The sequence below is a fragment of the Chrysochloris asiatica genome, unplaced genomic scaffold (assembly GCF_000296735.1).
Source record: "Chrysochloris asiatica unplaced genomic scaffold, ChrAsi1.0 scaffold00071, whole genome shotgun sequence".
Lineage (NCBI taxonomy): Eukaryota > Metazoa > Chordata > Mammalia > Afrosoricida > Chrysochloridae > Chrysochloris > Chrysochloris asiatica.
This window is the reverse complement of record NW_006408589.1, coordinates 7,606,646-7,624,378: the sequence shown is the minus strand read 5'-3', so window position 1 is coordinate 7,624,378 and position 17,733 is coordinate 7,606,646. Positions and strand designations below refer to the sequence as shown.

At 50.2% G+C, this 17,733-nt stretch overlaps 2 protein-coding genes across 2 annotated transcripts in view; both read left to right on the top strand.

Annotated features, from left to right (window-relative positions):
- RANBP17 (RAN binding protein 17) overlaps positions 1 to 868 on the top strand; it is a 520,934-nt gene extending 520,066 nt beyond the window's left edge. The window contains exon 29 of the mRNA XM_006864848.1: positions 769 to 868. Coding sequence (XP_006864910.1) covers positions 769 to 868 — 100 coding nt within the window. The remainder of the gene's footprint in view (positions 1 to 768) is intronic.
- An 11,588-nt stretch (positions 869 to 12,456) lies between these two features.
- Positions 12,457 to 15,219, top strand: TLX3 (T-cell leukemia homeobox 3). The gene is made up of 3 exons (XM_006864818.1): positions 12,457 to 12,953; positions 13,299 to 13,542; positions 14,475 to 15,219. The coding sequence occupies exons 1-3, from the start codon at positions 12,533 to 12,535 to the stop codon at positions 14,683 to 14,685; spliced, it is 876 nt and encodes a 291-aa protein (XP_006864880.1). The 5' UTR covers positions 12,457 to 12,532; the 3' UTR covers positions 14,686 to 15,219.
- Positions 15,220 to 17,733: the final 2,514 nt, after the last annotated feature.

Below are 17,733 nucleotides of genomic sequence, written 5' to 3'. Positions count from 1 at the left end.
GGGCTAAGTCGGAAGGAAGTGCAGACACGTGCCCTTGATTGCTTGTCTCACGCCAAGATCTGAAATCAGGCAAAGAAGGGCAGACCTAGGCACCTCCATTTCCCTAGAAGGGAAACTGCCTCACCCGAGGCTTGGCAATTGAAGCACCTCTTCCTGAACCAGTGTGAAATGAGCATTTGCAGGCATTGTCTCAGTTGACTCTGTGAATTCTCACTTCCTACAGTCCTATGTGGTAGCTACTCCCTGTGGACATCCAAGACCACCCAGCTAATACGTGGTGGTGCCAGGATGTGAACACCCATAGTCTAATCCCAGTGCCGCACCACCCCACCCCATTTTGAACCACTAAATCCAGTTTTCTTTTTAAAGAGGAGATACTAATGCATAACTTTGGGGATTGCTGTGATGATTACATGAGTTCTGTGTAAAACATACAATCAATCCAGTGCCTGTTTTGTTCTTGTTCTTCTGTTTTGTACTATCAGTTTATCATTTGACTTTAAGTAAAATTAAATCGTGAAACCATCCCCTTGGAAAGGTCAGAGAAGATGTGATCGTCACCTTGGTTTGCTGGGCAGGGAGGCAGTAGAGGGAGTAGATGCTAGTGGCGGACAAGCAGTGATAATGGTGGCAGTGGAAAGGAAGGAGTTCAGCTGGGATTCCAGCCCTTGGAGAGCAGGCCCTCTCCAAGGTCCTGAACTGTGCAGCCGTTCTCTCTCCCTGCAGATTGGAGCAGCTCAGCCCTGTCACCTTTTCTTCTTTCCACAGATTCACCCAGAACCTGTCCGTGTTCAGAAGAGATGTGGCAGAAGCCCTGCGCTGTGATAGCAGCAGCGAACCACCAGGCAGCCTGGACATGATGAGCTGACCCAGCCTCTCTGAGCACACACCACACGGCCTTCCCGAGACCCATGGAGGCCACGGTTCCCAGACAGTCATGCTGGCTAGCCCAGGGGAATCTATTTTTCAAAATGAACAACAGCAACAAAAAAATCCTACTTTTTCTAAGTCTGACCTAATTAAAAGAGTTTATAATAGTAAAACAATGTATATTCAGCCTTTGCTCTGAAAAAGGAAGACATGTTTTCTGTTTTCCTAGCAGATATCATTATCTTTGTTCTTATATTGCTCTGAAAAGATGTATAAGTGATATTTACCCAAAGAACATAATAAACCAAGTTTGCATCTAAGTGTGTGCTGGTTAATGGCTCTGCAATCAAGGCTGTGAGTGTGTTGGCAACACGGCTTTCAACATGGACCCTGGATTGAGACAAATGCCATTTGAACCTGTTAAACTAGTAGTTTATTATGAGTCTGGAAGCAGCAGCATTAGGGAGCCTGCGCTGTGGGCATTTCAAACGAGCCTGGGAGCTCTGCAAAGCATCCCACAGGGCCACACTCCGGACTCGCTGCCTCAGCAGCATCTGATAAAGTTGAGAGACAGTAATACAATTAAATGACTTACAAACAGTGTTTGCTTTTCCCTGGCATAAATCTGAAGTGGTTCCGTCTAGAAGAATTAAGCTGTGCAATCACTGCCTGCAGAGAGATCTCTTCAGAAGGGCTCACGTAGTCGGGTAGGAGCTTTCAGGTGGTGTCAACATCCAGGACTTCTGCCCCCATCTGATATCAAGAGAAGCCAAAGGGAACTAATTAAAATGCAGTATTTAACATGGCCGTAGTGGTTATGAATTGGGCTGCGAACCTTAAGGTCAGCAGTTCAAAACCACCAGCTGTTCCACAGGAGAAAGACAAGGCTTTCTGCTCCCGTAAAGATTTACAGCTTCAGAAACCCTGTACAGGGTCACTATGAGTCGGAACCAACTCCACGGCACATAACCACCACCACCACCACTGCCTTCTTCAGCCACTGATGATAGTCCTGGGTGGTGAACCCAAACCAGCTGAGAGTCATGGTGATGAAGGTGTTGAGAGGGTGAGCAGTAGCTGGTCTCCACGCCCCTCCACCCTCCACCACCCCCCACACACACACACACAACAATGCTGTCGACTATTGGAATTGTGCCAAGAGACACAATTCAGTGATCTAACCTAAATCCTGAACATACAGGAGGCCTTTACAGTTTGTGATCTCCTATAACTAGCCTATTCATTTGAGATTGTCACTGTCAGATGGTTTTGTATATCTCTTCATGGCCCAGGCTTATAATAAATACCATGCCCTTTAATTCTGATAAGACATGAAAGGATGCCCTTATCATTAAACAAAAAAGTAAATCCCCAAATTCCTGCTACAATCTCATTTTTTCACATTGGTGTTTCTGGAAACCTTTCTTAATGGTTGAGTTTTACAACAAAAACCAAATTAAGCCCATTGCCATCAAGTTGACGCCAGCTCATAGTGATCTGACAGGCCAGAATAGAAGCAGCCCACAGAGCAGCCGGTGGCTTCGAAGCACTCGCCTTCCTTGGTCAACAGCTAAACACTTTAAGTCCTGTACCACCAGCGTTCCGTGAGCTGTACAATAGGTTTGTGATATAATAGCAAAGACATCCAAGGTTCTTTCAAATTGTGTGTAAACCCAGAGAATCAGGGAAAAGTGTGTTGTAAGTGGAATTACTTCTGGTAACTGAAGAATCAGCAAGGCTGTCGACTTATGCTGTATTTCATTAGAAAGGGGAAATGTCACTTTCCTTGAGAAAGCAAAATACTGAACTCTAGAAACCACTAGCTGTTCAGACAGGTTTGCCCTGAGGACTTCTGTTTCTCAGAGGCTTCATACTGCACACTCACTCCACGAAAATACTTTGCAGATCGTCTATTCCATTCCTGTGCCATTTTCTTTACAAATGTCTAGGACCACAAGGACCATATCATTTCACAGTAAAATACTCCAAAGATTATGACCATGTGTACTTGTGTTTCTTGGCCACACTGATAGTTTGAACCAAGCAGAGCAGGCCCTGTTGACCTTGAAGAACTCCCCTAGGCTGAAGACCTGGCAAGCTTGCTGGTGGGGCTGGATCTGAAAACACACTGTGCAGCATGCAGAGACTCGGACTGGCACCACAGACGGTTACGGGGCATCTACCATGTATGTTATCTCCTCTCTGCCTCACAGCAGACCAAGGAAGTGTCTCATCTTTCAGATGAGGAAACTAAGACTCAACAGTGGGGTCTTGTTTACACCAGGTCCCAGCCTGGACACGAGCCCAGATCTGGCTCACCTCTAAGGAGTTCCTGATCTCTGCCAAGCAAGACCTATGTTTCAGATTGGTGAGTTGGCACCAGTCATCATTAGGCCCACTTCCATTTGTTTTCCAGAACTCTTAAATTAGTTACCTAAAATCGCATGGCCTACAACACCAGTATGTCACCGTCTCTGTCAGTAATCTGTAGCTGGTCTTCTATTTCAAGGTCTTGTACAGGCAGCCGTTTCACAGCAGTTGTTGGCTGTAACTGTCCTGTTTGTGGTTGCTGTCTGGCATCAATTCCTCACCGGTTGCTGGACCAAGAACGTCACTTCCCTCTCAGTTCCTTATAACGGCAGCTCACAACAGTGTGCTGCGGACTTTGTCAGAACGAGCTAAAGAGAAGAGATCGAGTGCAACCATCAGAAGTCACAGTCTCATAAACTCCTCTTGGAGGTGGTGTCCCTCACATTTGCTGTGTTCTGTTAGAAGTAAACAATGAGGAGCACTCCACACACAGGAAGGGATTACATAAGGCAGGGATCGTTGGGAGCCATTTTCAAAGCTCTCTGCCACTATAATCTGGTGCTGGCTTGAGAAGTTGAGTAGCTTTCGCCCTTGGAACTTAGAAAGGAATACTAATTTTTCTTTAAGGGCTAACTTCTATTCTGAGCCCTTCCTGAGGAGGAAAGGAAATGGGAAAGCTGGGAAATTTGAGGAGCACATTATATTGTGTACTCATCCCACAATGGATGGGAACTTATTAGGAGCTGTGGATCCTCCAAAACTGCCTTGATGAGAGATAGTAAGAACTCCTGGGGATAAAGCTGAAAGCTCATGTGGGAGTCTTCTCTAAGGACATGCTAAATAAACAGTCAAGGACACACCCAAATCTGTGGAGGCCACAAAAGGAATCAGTGGGATTATATGTTATGATCATGTTGTTAAGTGCCAGAGAGTTGGTGACAACTCATAGTGACTCTGTATAGTGTTTCCAAGGACTGGCTGGTGAGTTTGAACCACTGACCATGTGGTTCAAACAGACCATGTGGTTCAAACAGACCTTGTGGTCCAGTGCTTATCCTACAGGGCCACACCAGGACTCTGCTATAATCATAGGTGTATCTAACTTACTCAGAGTCAGCACCAGGAACAAATGGCTGAAAACTCCACAGAACCTCCTACTGCAGATATGTGCCCCAGAATGCATATGAGACAGGATGTACACACGTGACCCTTCCGATGGAATTCTGGTGTATCAACGTGTATTTTTTATACAAAGTCAGACTCTAAATGTCTATCTACATTGGGCAAACCTGCTGCAAAAGACCTCTTAAAATGTTAAAAGAGCTAAGATGTCAGAGAACTAAGGTGCACCTGACCCAAATGATGGTATTTTCAATGACCTGTTATGCATTTTGACAATGAATAAGGAAGACCAGAAAAGAATCTGTGTGTTTGAATTATGGTGTCAGAGAAGAATATTAAAAGTACCATAGAACAAACAAATGTCTTGGGAGAAATAGAACCAGAATGTTCATTAGAAGCGAGGATAGCGAAACTGTCTCAGGTACTGTGACTGTGTTATCAGGAGGGACCATAACCTGGAAAAGGACATCATGCTTGGTAAAGTAGAAAGTCAGTGAAAAAGAGGAAGACCCCCAACTGGATGGACTGACACAGTGACTGCAACAATGGGCCCAAACGTAACGGTTGTGAGGACGGCGCAGGACCAGGCAGTGTTGCCTTGTTGTGCATAAGGTCACAGTGCATTGAAGCCAATTCGGGGACACCTAACAACACAACAAATCAACGACGCTAAAGCAAGAAACAGTTTGAAGGTGTTTACACTAGGATCATTTTTTTGCCTTCAAAATCTGACTTCAGAACCAAACTTTGAAAAATATTCTATAGTCTGTGTTCTCAGTACTTGAGTTTTTCTCTAGACTTTCTAATCAGATTTTGCTAGAACAGCGAAACAAGGGCTCTTGGGGTCCTGTCTGAAAAGCCCTCATGCTCCTGGTCTCCCTTCCATTGGCCCAACCTAACAGAGGTGTCTTTGGATTATGATATTGGAGGTTTCTTACCAAGGGCAAAACCAGCCTCCAAGGGCCAGGCTTGTAGCCATTAGCTGAGAGTGCGCAAATCAGCTCTCAGCAGAAAGCTGAGCATGATGCCAAAAAATAAAAAGAACCAGGGTAGTTGGGTGAGAGAAATTGGGGAAAGTGCAAGACATGGGATATGGGAGTCTTACTTAGACATGGTCATGGGTTAGACACTGGGTTGCTAACCAAAATATCAGTAGCTCTAACCCAACAGCTATTCCATGGGAGAAAGATGAGGCTGTCTGCTCCCATAAAGATTTAAAGTCTCAGAGGTTCAAACCCACCAGCCACTCCTCAGAAACCCTATGCAGGGTCATTATGAGTCGTAACCCACTTAAGGGCACTTACTAACAACAACCTAGACATGGACTGGCCCAGCAGTATTGGGAAGCAGCATTTGACCTTGCAGTGAGAGGAATGCCTGAAGAGAAGGGCAGGGCAGAGTGGGAAGGGAGAAAGAATGGTTTCAAAACGAACGCTACATAAATTAGAACTGCTATCATCCAGTGAACACCTGCTAAGCATTGTAAATTGCTATCTTCTTTAAGGCTTCTCAATAAGAATGTCAAATAGATATTAGCAATCCTATTTTAGAGATGAGAAAACTGATCCAAAGCCACATAGCTAGAAAGTAAATAAGCCAGGGTTCAAAATCAGGTCTGCCTGACCCCCAAGCTCCTATTTCCGCCCCCACCCTCCACTATACTACCACCCCTATAAGGAGCTCTGGTAACATAGTGGTTACGAATCAGGCTGCTAACCTCAAGGTCAGCAGTTTGAAACTACCAGTTGTTCCATGGGAGAAAGATGAGGCTTTCTGCTCCCGTAAAGATGTACAGCCTCAGAAACCCTGTGGGGCAGGTCTATTCTGTCCTATAGGGTCATTACAAGTCAGACTCCACTGGGCAGCAATGGATAACTGGGTTCCTAATCCTTTATAATCACATACCTGGGCTTTCACAACAGTTAGGGGGTATGGATTGGGGAGCCCCTGGGAGTCCCAGATGCGACTGGACACTCACAGAGGAAGGCCAGTCCAATATGTGGGCCCCTGGTATGGTGTGTCTGTAGTCTCTGCCAATGATTCATCCTCCTTCCTGAACTTTATAAAATCATTCTGGAGACTTTTTAATGTTTTATTGAGGTGCAAGTTTACGATGACAGCAAACCTTTCAAACTACAGCAAGAGTAACCTGCCTCCTTGGCATATTAAAAAATAATGTTAGTGTTGGTTTTTACGTCCCATAGTTTGGACTGCTGATAAGAGCGCTTCCTTGACAAGATTCTTTTTGAGGCTTACAGAAAGCGTAATAAAATATGTAAGTTACATTTCCACAAACAAAAGCTATAACATAAGTTATTTATAAGCGTGAGATACAAACAGTATCACGATAAATAAACCATAAAGGGTACCTGTAACATCCATCTTAATGTAATTTGCCCAACAAAAGTGTTGAAACGAAGTCAAATTTAGTAGAGGAATCTGTCAGGAAGAGAGGAAAGTTGCAAAGCACAAAATGGGAAAAATGGCTGGTGGGCCGGGAGGGGATGAATCAAAGACAGAGATGGGGTTTGAGATGCACTGCTCTTGATCCCTGGAGCCTACGCGCTGGCCAGGCCCTGCTAACCCCATACACACTAACATTTGCACTTCTCTTGCACACAGTCTTTGCACACGCAGCTGCTCACAGGCCCCTCTGTGTTCTCCGTATCTCTCACCCCCCTCCCTCTATTCTAACCCCCAACCCTGTGACCAGCCTCCCTGCCTTCTGGGCCCTCCTCAAGTCCAGGACTTGGGCCTGACTCACACAGGAATCCTGGAAACTATGCATTCATTCATCTACCTATCAATGATAAAACAGTGAGCAAGATGGACAAAGCCCCGGCTCTCGGGAGGCTAGGGAGCAGGATCAACAAAATGGGTTCAGAGGATGGGAAATAAACATAAAGAAGTGATCACTGACTGGGTCTTTACACAAAGGTATTAGCCCTGGGAAGAGCTGGGATATGTGAATGCAGAACTGAGTCTGCTCCAAGTCCTGGACCCAGTTCTCATCCCTTTGTCCTTATCCCCTCATCCGACCTTACTGTGTGTGATTCACTGTAACACATGAACTCTGGAGGGTGATTCTCCAGTGAGCCCAGCCTCAAGCTCAACCCCAACATGGAATTGGACTCCACTGACACCACGTGGACCTGGAGGCACTCCCAGGCAAAGGGGACAGGCAGATGTTCGCCTGGGGCCAACCTCCCCTCCTGTGGGATCCCTCTCCTGCTGCTTTTCCCTCCCTACTCCCCACTGGAAACTGTGACCACCTGCTCCCAAAGTTCAAATGGGGTGTGAGATAAAGGGAAAGCTAGGACTTTGTAGTCAAAAGGGACATGGGTTCAAATCCCGGTTATACCCCTTTCTGCTGCATACTCTTGAGCAAGTGGTTTCACTTCCCTAAGTGAGCTGTCCTTCATGCCTCCTGGTCAGTGATGGACTGGAAGACAAACATGGGAAGATTGGTCCAGCATCTTGGACCTGGTGCTCTTTTCCTTCCTCCCTCTCACTGTTAGAGCCCTGAGCCCTTCTGATGTCCCTAGGAAGGTCCTTTCCCAAGTGCCTCCCACTGAAGAGATCAAGCTGCATTACTCCAATGATCATGTGGGAAATTCAGGCCCCAAATTGGGGTCTGATGCCAAAAAAATTGAATTGGTGCCCAGTAAATATTAAATGAATGAAGGGGTTAATAAATTTGGGCAGGTGTCTAAAGCCTCCCATCATGAGCATTGAAAAGGCCCCTACCAAACCTAAACCCATTGCTTTTAAGCCAAAGCCAACTCATAGTGACCCTATGAAACAATAGAGCTGCCTCATAGGGTTTCCAGGGTTGTGGTGCTATGGGACAATGCACTCAACTGCATGACTGGTTTGAACCTCAGTGTCAGTAGTTCAAATTCACCAGCCACTCCTTGGAAACCCTATATAGGATAGTCATGAATCAGAACCAACTTGAAGACACTTAACAGCAATAACAATCTTTATGAAAGCAGACTGCCTCATCTTTCCCTCAAAGAACAGCTGGTGGGTTCAAACTTCAGACCTTTTGGTTAGCAGCTGAGGGTTCAATCACTGTGCCACCAAAGCTCTTTGGAAGGGCCCTCCAACAAAACAGAACCAACAGCCATCCAATCAATTTCAACTCATAGAGACCCGATACAGGGTTTCCAAGACTGTACATTTTTACAGGAGCAGATAGCCTCATCGTTCTCTTGCAGAACAGCTGGTGGGTTTTAACCACAAACCAGCCCAATGTCTAACCTACTGCAACACCACTGCTCCTTTGGAAAGGCCCCTGGGGCCTCCTAACTAGGGTGTATGCACCAAAAATGGTAAGTAAACTGACACTATGTCTTTGCCAAATTATATTTGTGTAGCTTTTTCTATAGTCCTTCATATTTTTATTATCTTTCAAGGAACGCTGCTGATCCAAATCTTAACCCCACTTTACAGACAGGGAAATGGAGTCCCAATTGTCACAGGAAGCCTCCTGCATCTGGGCTCATGGACAACTGGAAATGTCAACATCCTGCCTCTTCCCCTGAAGCCTCTTCCCCTGAAGCCTCTTCCCCTTGAAGCCTCCCCTCTCTCCCTCCCACCACAGCCTCCACCAGCTCTGCCCCCTTCTCTCAGTCTCTCCACAGGAAAAGGTATACCGAATCCTGGGAGTCTTTCTGGTCCCCATTGCCACAACCCCTGTGTGTGTGTGTGTGTGTGTGTGTGTGTGTGAGAGAGAGAGAGAGAGAGAGAGAGAGAGAGAGAGAGATTATTCAATTAGTTGAAGGTAAGAAAGGGTATCAGAAAATTACAATGTGAAGAACACCATATTTGACCCAAAACAGCCCTCAGATGAAAAGATATGGCCTTAAATGTATTTATTTAGGAAACAAGGAGAATTGACCACGCTGAACTAAAACTTCAGTTTAACAAACAGAAGGTGAAAGAAATTAAAATTAAATTAAAATACATTTTTAATTAAAATAAAATATAAATTTTTATGAAATAAACAACATAAAAAAGAGACAAATGAAATCAAAGGTGTTTTCTTTGAGACAAACCTTTGGCATGTATGATCAAGAGGAGACACAGATTACTTACTAACTTTAAGAATAGAAAGCAAGGGTATTATCACAGATTCTGAGCAGAGTTTTAAATAAGACAATCTTCCCACAAAGTTAAAACAAGATATTTAATCAGCGGAATGAAATGGATAGAATTCCAGACTTCCAGACCTGAGTGTGCATCCAAATCCTCTGTTTTTTGTTACTCTTTAGTGCTGTAGAGTAGGTTCCCACTCATAGCGACCTGATCCTCTATAGGGTTTCTGAGGAGCAGCTAGTGTTTGAACCTCCAATCTTGTGGTTAGCAGTCCAGTGCTTATCCTACAACATCCACCACACCAGGAACCCAAATCCCCTGGATGGTCTGTTAAACACAGATTAGGTCCTCTGTTAGGACCTACTCCAGAGTTTCAGATTCAGTATGTCTGGGCTGGGGTCCAAGAATTTGTTTTTCTCAAGTGATGTTACTGCTGCAGGTCCAGAAAACCCGGCTTTGAGAACCATCCGTCCTAGGGATTACTAAAACACCACCGGTTCCAAATGACTCCATTTCCTGCCCACCCTCCTTCTGGGAAGAAAAGGAAGTGCATGCCCAAAGACAGCTCCTGTCCCTGGCTGGCCAAGGAACCAGGGATCTTAAGAAGCTGAGAGCTCAAGACTTTTACCCAGATAAATTCATTCAATCCCAGGTGTCAAGATGAGGAGACTGAGACAGGAAGATAACAAGTAATTTCTCATATGACTGATAAACTGCGTTCTTAAGCGCTGCTCTTACCTTGATGACTATATTGGTAACTATATTGGCCACATCTCCCACCCCTTCTCCCTGATTCTGTGCCTACATACCTCTGCAGAGTGGAGCTTGTGGTCCCCATTTAGCAGGGCCTGGAGTCCAGGGGTCTAAAAGCTTGAAGAAAGTGGAGTGGGAAGGAGGGAATCACTTGATCTGGGTTCCCTTATCTGCTAAAAACTGGGGCCACTAACAGCCCTTTCCTCATAGGGTTGTTTTGAGCACTAAATAATACTCCCGTGCCTGGCACACTCTAAACTCTCAACCAACAGTAACTTTGCGGTTGTTGTTAAAGTTATTATTACATAACCATCAGAGTTTCTGCCAGGCATTTCCAAAGACGTCATCTCATTTACTTCTCACTACCACCCTGAGGGTAGCTATTATCCTTTCTGTTTTACAAATAAGGAAAATGGGGCTCTAGGAAGTTCACTGAAAGACCCAACAGCCCCCAGATGCCTAAGGCAGCCCAAATTAGAAGCCTGAGCTAGAGCGTATACCCTGATTGTGGGTAGAGAGGATGAGAGCAGAGTGAGGGAGCCCTGGCTCAAACCCCAGACATCCTGAGCTACCTATCCTCTCTGCCCACAATTTCATTCTCCTCACTCGACCCAGAACTTTCTCAAGGACCAGAGACTCGCTCAAGGTCACATGGCGGGCGAACACCTGGTCTAATCTCCGGACCTCGGGTTGCAAATCCTGAGCGCGCTCAATTAATTGTTGGGGAAAAGGAATTTCGCTGAACCTGCTGCTTCCTGACTTTCCCCATCCTCCGCTGGGCACAAATTCACCTTCCTCTCCAAGATAATGCGTCTCGCTTAAAATACAACTGCAAACAAAATAAACAAGAATCATGATAATAAAGCATCAACCATCCTGCTGGAGGCAGTGGGAGGTGGTCCCTGATGTCAAGGCCTACTACGTGCCAGGAGGCCCTAAGCTCGGTACTCCCTCGGTATCGTTCTCACAGTCCCTCAATACTAGCGTTATATCCTATTTTATAGGTAAGAAAACCAAAGCCTAAAGAAGTAAAGTCATTCGTGCAAGGGCGCTCAGCTAGAAACTGGTCAGTCCAGATGCGAACACAATTTTGGCCAACCGCGCCTCCCACCCAGCTCTCACCAGTAAACACACGACAGAGAGCGCAAGAAAGAGGCCCGGTCTGTGTGCAGCACTCCGAGTTTACACCTAACGATTTTAGAATTAGTAAAGTGAAAACGATTCTGTACGTCTCCCCCAAAAGGAGACAGTTGGGGTGTGGATGGTCGCCCCCCGAGAGTCCTAGGCCAAGTCTGCCTAAAGTGTCCCTCCATCCGTAGAGCAATTAGTGGTCTCAGCGCTCAGGCTGCAATGAATCCGGGAGGGGCTTGCTGCGCTCTGATGCAGAGAAACCGGCTACTGGAGTTCTAAATAGCGAAATAGGAGTCCCAACGGTTCTTGACCCTTGGGAACCCTGCTGCGACACTACCACAGCCCCCATCCATCCAGCAACGAATTTCTAGTATCCCCGCTCCCCACCGGGCCACACCAGACCCCTAGCCCAGCCGGGCCCGGCACGCGTGGGCACCTGCGAGTCGCGCCTTGGTCCTCTAGGGAGTGTCTCCAGAGCCCACGAGGGGACGAATTCTCCCCACGCGGGTCGGTGTCCTGGGGAGCGTCGGGTACGAAACCGCACACCTTGCACCCTGCACACAGGGATAGCGGAGCTTGCGCCCGGGGTGCGCCCTTTCTTTGCTCCTGCGGCGCTGAAGTGTCCAAGACGGTTCTGGGAATCTGCAGGGTCGTTCGTGAGTTGCAGCTCCATTGTAATTGAAAGCATTCATTTAGTTTGTTTTTGCTCAGAAAGAAAAATTTGAAAGAAAACGAAAAAAATGTTCCGCCAACTCCAATTTCACACGCCGAGCGCCCTGCCCGCCCCGCTCGGCTACCGCGCCGCTGCCCGGGCGGAGAGGAGCGGGGAGCGTCTGCTAATTACAGCTTCGTTAGATTTCGGGTTTGGGAGGCTGTGGTTCGGGCGCTAATATCCGCCGCCCATTATCCCGGCTAATAAATTTGACCTATTGTTCGTTTGTTAAAATGATGTCACCTTGGAACAGTCCCTAAGCTCCTATTTCCATGAATTAGGCCTTTATTGAAAGCGGGGAGCCAATGGGAGAAGAGAGGCTTGTTGATCGCAGCCAATGGCTGCGGCGAGAGAGGAATTAGCAGCGGAAACTCCAGGTTCGGTTCAAGAAAGATGACACAGAGCCTGTCGGGCCCGCGCACTCTTGGCAAAGTTTCAGTGCGACGAGAGGCGCCGGGCGCTCCATGGCCGCGCCGTAACGGGGACCCAGCCGCCTCCCCGCCCAGCCCAGCCCAGCCCTTCCGCCCGCCCAGGATGGAGGCGCCCGCCAGCGCGCAGACCCCACACCCGCACGAGCCCATCAGCTTCGGCATCGACCAGATCCTCAATAGCCCGGACCAGGACAGCGCGCCCGCCCCGCGGGGCCCCGACGGCGCCAGCTACCTGGGAGGGCCCCCCGGGGGCCGGCCGGGCGCCACATATCCGTCTCTACCCGCCTCTTTTGCGGGCCTCGGCGCGCCTTTTGAGGACGCGGGATCTTACAGTGTCAACCTGAGCCTGGCGCCCGCCGGCGTAATCCGGGTGCCCGCGCACAGGCCGCTTCCCGGGGCCGTACCGCCGCCTCTGCCGAGCGCGCTGCCCGCCATGCCCTCCGTGCCTACGGTCTCCAGCCTGGGCGGTTTCAATTTCCCCTGGATGGAGAGCAGTCGTCGCTTCGTGAAAGACCGCTTCACAGGTGAGCAAGGCGGGCAATCAGGATCCCGGCCTCGGCCCTTTGGGGGCCAGAGACGCCGCACCCTATACACACCACTCAGGGAAACGATTCAGGAGGCCCTAGCACGGCAGAGGCCTCAGAACCCAGTGGCCCGGGCAGCCGTAGGGGGAGGGAAACCCAGGAACTGTGGGAAATAAGGCTGTGCCCGGGAGACGGGGGACATCTCCCGACCGGTTTAGTGCCGCTAGGGACGCGCGGGACCAACGAAACAGCGGAGCGCTCTGCGCCCTACAGGGCAGCACGGAGTCCGCACGGGGCCAGAACGGCGGCCGGGCTGGGCTTCATGGGCCTCGTGTGTCTTCACAGCAGCGGCGGCGCTCACGCCCTTCACCGTGACCCGGCGCATCGGCCACCCCTACCAGAACCGGACGCCGCCCAAGCGTAAGAAGCCGCGCACGTCCTTTTCCCGGGTGCAGATCTGTGAGCTGGAAAAACGTTTCCACCGCCAGAAGTACCTGGCCTCTGCCGAGAGGGCGGCGCTCGCCAAGTCCCTCAAAATGACGGACGCGCAGGTCAAGACCTGGTTCCAAAACCGGAGGACCAAGTGGCGGTGAGAGGCCCGGCCCACCCAGCACTCGCCCCGCAAAGTGCAGCAGTCTTGCGTTCTTCCCATGCTTGTGCTACCCCCTGCCAACCTTCCCCCAGGACTGCTACTCCACACTCCTTCCGGGATGTAATCTCCTTTCTATTTGTCCCACTGGTCTGTTTTACTCTCTTTCGTATCTCCCGCTCTCCAGCTTTTTCTCCATTCCCATACCTCTGTCGCTTTCTTGAACCTCGCTTACGCTCTCCCTGTTTTGTTCCTTCTGCTGCGCTCGGCTTATTCTCACCACACCCCTCCCCCCCATACACAAATAAACACCTGGGGTCTTTCATATACTCCGCTCGCTTTCTCCCTCGCTTTCTCGTATTTCCAACAAAGCTCGTAGGCTCCAGGTCCCCTTCTAGTTCCCTGTCTCAATTCCAATCCTGTTTTGATTCGATCTCTGACTTGAAGCAACCCGTGAACTGCGAAGAGATCGACGCCTGAAAGAGGGCGGTGAGACAGGGAGTGGGACAACTGGCCAAGGCTGACCTGGCCGGGTACGCCGCGCGGCCCAACTAGAGCCATTTCGCCACCCACCTACCCCAGAGACTGTGCTCAAGGGTCGAGTCAATTACACTAAACGCTTCCTATGCCGCAAAACAAAAACAAAACAGTATTTGTTGCTGGCCAAGCCAGAATATCCCGATTTGCAGGTGGGCGGCGGGCGGCAGGCGGCGAGCGGGGGCCCTCCCTGCGACCCACCGGGCACAACAAAAATAAATGAACCCAATCCCTCCCCGGATCCGCCGGCTTCTGGCGCCCCGCGCGGGATGTGAAACAGACTCTGCGCCTCCAGGCCCTAGGCCGGCCTCGACTCCCAGGAGGCTGGGGCCCCCGCCGGCGGCCCCGAGGTGTCGGGTGCTGACGATGCTGTCCCTCTCCCTCCCCTGGTGCAGGCGGCAGACGGCGGAGGAGAGGGAGGCGGAGCGGCAGCAGGCGAGCCGGCTCATGCTGCAGCTGCAACACGACGCCTTCCAAAAGAGCCTCAACGACTCCATCCAGCCCGACCCGCTCTGTCTGCACAACTCGTCGCTCTTCGCTCTGCAGAATCTGCAACCCTGGGAAGAGGATAATTCCAAGGTCCCCGCCGTCACCTCGCTGGTGTGAGCCACCCGCACGCAACGTCGCCACGGACCGCCGCCTCCACCCGGCGAGGTGCCCCGGGCCCCCAGCCGGGCTGGGGGAGAACAGAGGCCGAGAGGGAAGGGGCCGCCAAGTTCGAGGGGGCCCGGGGCGCGGCCGAAACTCCGCCAGCTGCGGATGGGGGCTGGGCCCGGGCTCCGCGCGGCTGCACAATCCGAGCCCCCACCCCGCGCCCCGTCCCGCCCCAGGCCCCCGGCCTGACAAAGAAAGCGCCTTACGTTTCTCTGCCCCCCGCCCGCACCCCCGGGCTGGGCGCCTGTATTATACTTTGTACTTTTGCCCCAACGTGTAAATAATAAAAATTTTGGCTTTTTTTCTTTAGAAACCGGCCACCTGCTTCCCCTGCGGGGGCCGTGGAGGAGGGGCGGCCGACTCGATAATTGGGGGGAGCGCCAGGGGCTGGGGCGCCCTGAGTTTAGGCTGGGTCCCCTCCTCTACTTTTCCGTTCCTTTTATTTAAGTCGTTTTATTTAATAATAAAAAAAAAAGTTAGCTATTTAGCTATTTCACTTAACGCCGCTTTTATTTCGTTTTCGTTACGATGACGCTGGGCTATCCCGGCCCTGTTCCCTAGCCCAGGCGATAAAGGCCGAGCGGCGGTGCGTGGGTGCGCGTCCTCTTCTCCACACTTCGTCGCTATTCGGCTCAGCTCGCGAACGTCAGTCCAGGGCCCCGCGGAGGACCCGCGGTGCAGGTCAGTGCGTGCGGCCAACACGTAACCTGGGTGCCCGCGGGATGAGTAACAGTGGGAAGGGGGAGCCACAACCCGGAGGACGCAACCTAGAGGTAGGGCGAACTGGGAGGGGAAGGCCCGGCTGGGCCGGCACCCAGTCGATTCCCCAGGTCAAAGCCGCCAGAGTCGGGGTGGGGGCGCGTCGGCATCTCCTTGGAATACAAACTGGAACCCGGAACACCCACCACCAGTAGCTTTTCCTCTTTTTTCTAGCGACGCCTCCGAGAGGCCCTGGGCTTGATTCATGGACCAAATACGAGATTCCATTGCGTTGTGGGCGGGCTACGTGTAGAGGCGGGTGCACCGCCTGAGTGTCCAAACGCTCTTTGCCTTTGGGAGCAAGGGTAGCGAGAAGCCCAAGGCCCTGGGACCCTCGGGTTTACTTGGGACCCTAAATAGAACGTGATGTCACGTGACGTCACAGCATCCTCGACGGCGTTCCGGGATTAGAGCGGGGCGGGCCCCTGCAACGCCCAGAACCCGAAAACCCGGGTGTGGAAGTGTCACAACTCGGTCCACGCAGCTTTACCACGCCTGGAAGTTTGCAGGCTCCCAGGGTCGGGAGAGGGTGACCGTTGACAACAGTGTAAAACAGCCACGAAACGTCCTGTGAACATTTGTCCTAGTTTCTTGGTTTTTCCTTTTGTCTTTTCCCTTTCCGTCCCCATTTATTTCTTTACAATTTTCTCTATTTTTCTTTTTGTTTATTACTTCTAGTCTCTATGTTACTAAATCTATTTCCTTGATAATTTATGTCTTTCTATGTAGTTCGTTCTCTGTGGCTTTTCGTTTCTGGCTCTGCTTTCTTTGTCATATTCTCATCTGCCCTTTCCTCTCATCTCTGACTCTATGTCTCTTCTCTTGCGCTGTTTCTTTCTCTCTCCTCCTCTCTCTCTTTCCCTTCCTCTTCTCTTTCTCAATTCTCTGATTCAATATTTCTCTCTTTGCTCCTGCTGAAGTCCTCCCTTCCCCGTCTATCTTCGCCCTCTCGTCCCTCCTTCTGGACTGACTGCCCGTAGCGTAGCTCCCTGATGCTAAACCCTCGGGGACTGGTCCCAGTGGATCAGAAGAACGTCATCGTCCCATCCCACTGCCTCCACTGGGCCACTCGCCAATCTGTCCGGCTCAGTGCTTTAGAGACTTCGTTGTACGCGGGCCACTATCGGACGGAATTCACTGGGCTGGAGAAAGGGCGGCCGGCTGAGAAATACCTGGGCTCCCAGCATTCCTGCCCACATCTCCACCGCCAATCCCTACCAATCGGACTCTGTCTGCTGGGGACACATAGATACTCCAGGGAGGGACTGGGGTGACTCTTGAGTTTTGAGTGTCTTTCGTTTGTATTCTCCTTAAAAACTCGACAAAGGAGATGGGAAAAGGCCTTGAGCTGGAGGGTTTGAGCACCTAAGACAAAAAGGGACCTTCTAACCTTGCTTTTGCAACATGAACGGCTGCTTCCTCAGGGGATCGGCGTCGCTTTCCAATGCTCCCTTGGTCTTAGCTTATTTCTCCGTAGTAAGGCTTCGTTTTGTGTTTTTCTAAGTTTTGTGGTTTTTTGTTTCTGTTGTGTTGTCATGGTTATTCTCGGTCCTTGAGTTTCTTTGGGGACAAACACTCGCATTGTATTTTTTTCTTTCTGGCGCCGCGTGTTAAGCAGAGTCTCTGGCTGAGGGGTCAGCGTCGAGGCAAGCCAAGGATGGGGGGCTAATCTTGCTACGGCCCTCAAAGGCGCCTGGCTTTCCCTCCTCCCGGTGCCTCCACGGCGCTTGAGTTTTCGGATCGTTTTTTCCTGTCCAAGCCTCGCTGAGACAGAGATGAGCTAGAAGAATTTGTTCGAGAGAGGGCGCCGAGCCCATTCATGTGTGGTCCGGTCGAAGCCATCGGTCGCCCACACCCACGGAGAACAGTAGGGGCGCCCCCAGCGGGTGGGAGAGACCAGCAGGCCCTAAAAAGGCATTTAGCTAGTAACCACCTTCTTCCTTAACGTGTAAAGCCGCCAGATCCTTTCCGCTATAACAGAGCGAAACCAGAACCTGAGGAGCCCTGTCTAGGGATGCAATCCCTACCACGAAAACTAAGCCTTAATCGGAGGAGGCAGAGTAATGGCCTTCCTAAGGCTGAACTTTGTTGTCGTGTACCGTCTAGTCAATGTCGACTCATATTCTATAGGACTTTCTACTGCAGAAATCTTTAAGGGAGAAAATCTCCAGGTCTTTTCTTCCGCGGAGCGGCTGGTGGGTTCAAAGCCATCTTTTCGATAGGACCAGAGTCTAACCATTG

Bases quoted from the DNA above. Each gene is read 5' to 3' on its own strand.
- TLX3 (XM_006864818.1), top strand. From the start codon at position 12,533: ATGGAGGCGCCCGCCAGCGCGCAGACCCCACACCCGCACGAGCCCATC. The intron at 12,954-13,298 runs GTGAGCAAGGCG...GTGTCTTCACAG, and splicing joins CGTGAAAGACCGCTTCACAG to CAGCGGCGGCGCTCACGCCC. The intron at 13,543-14,474 runs GTGAGAGGCCCG...CCCCTGGTGCAG, and splicing joins AACCGGAGGACCAAGTGGCG to GCGGCAGACGGCGGAGGAGA.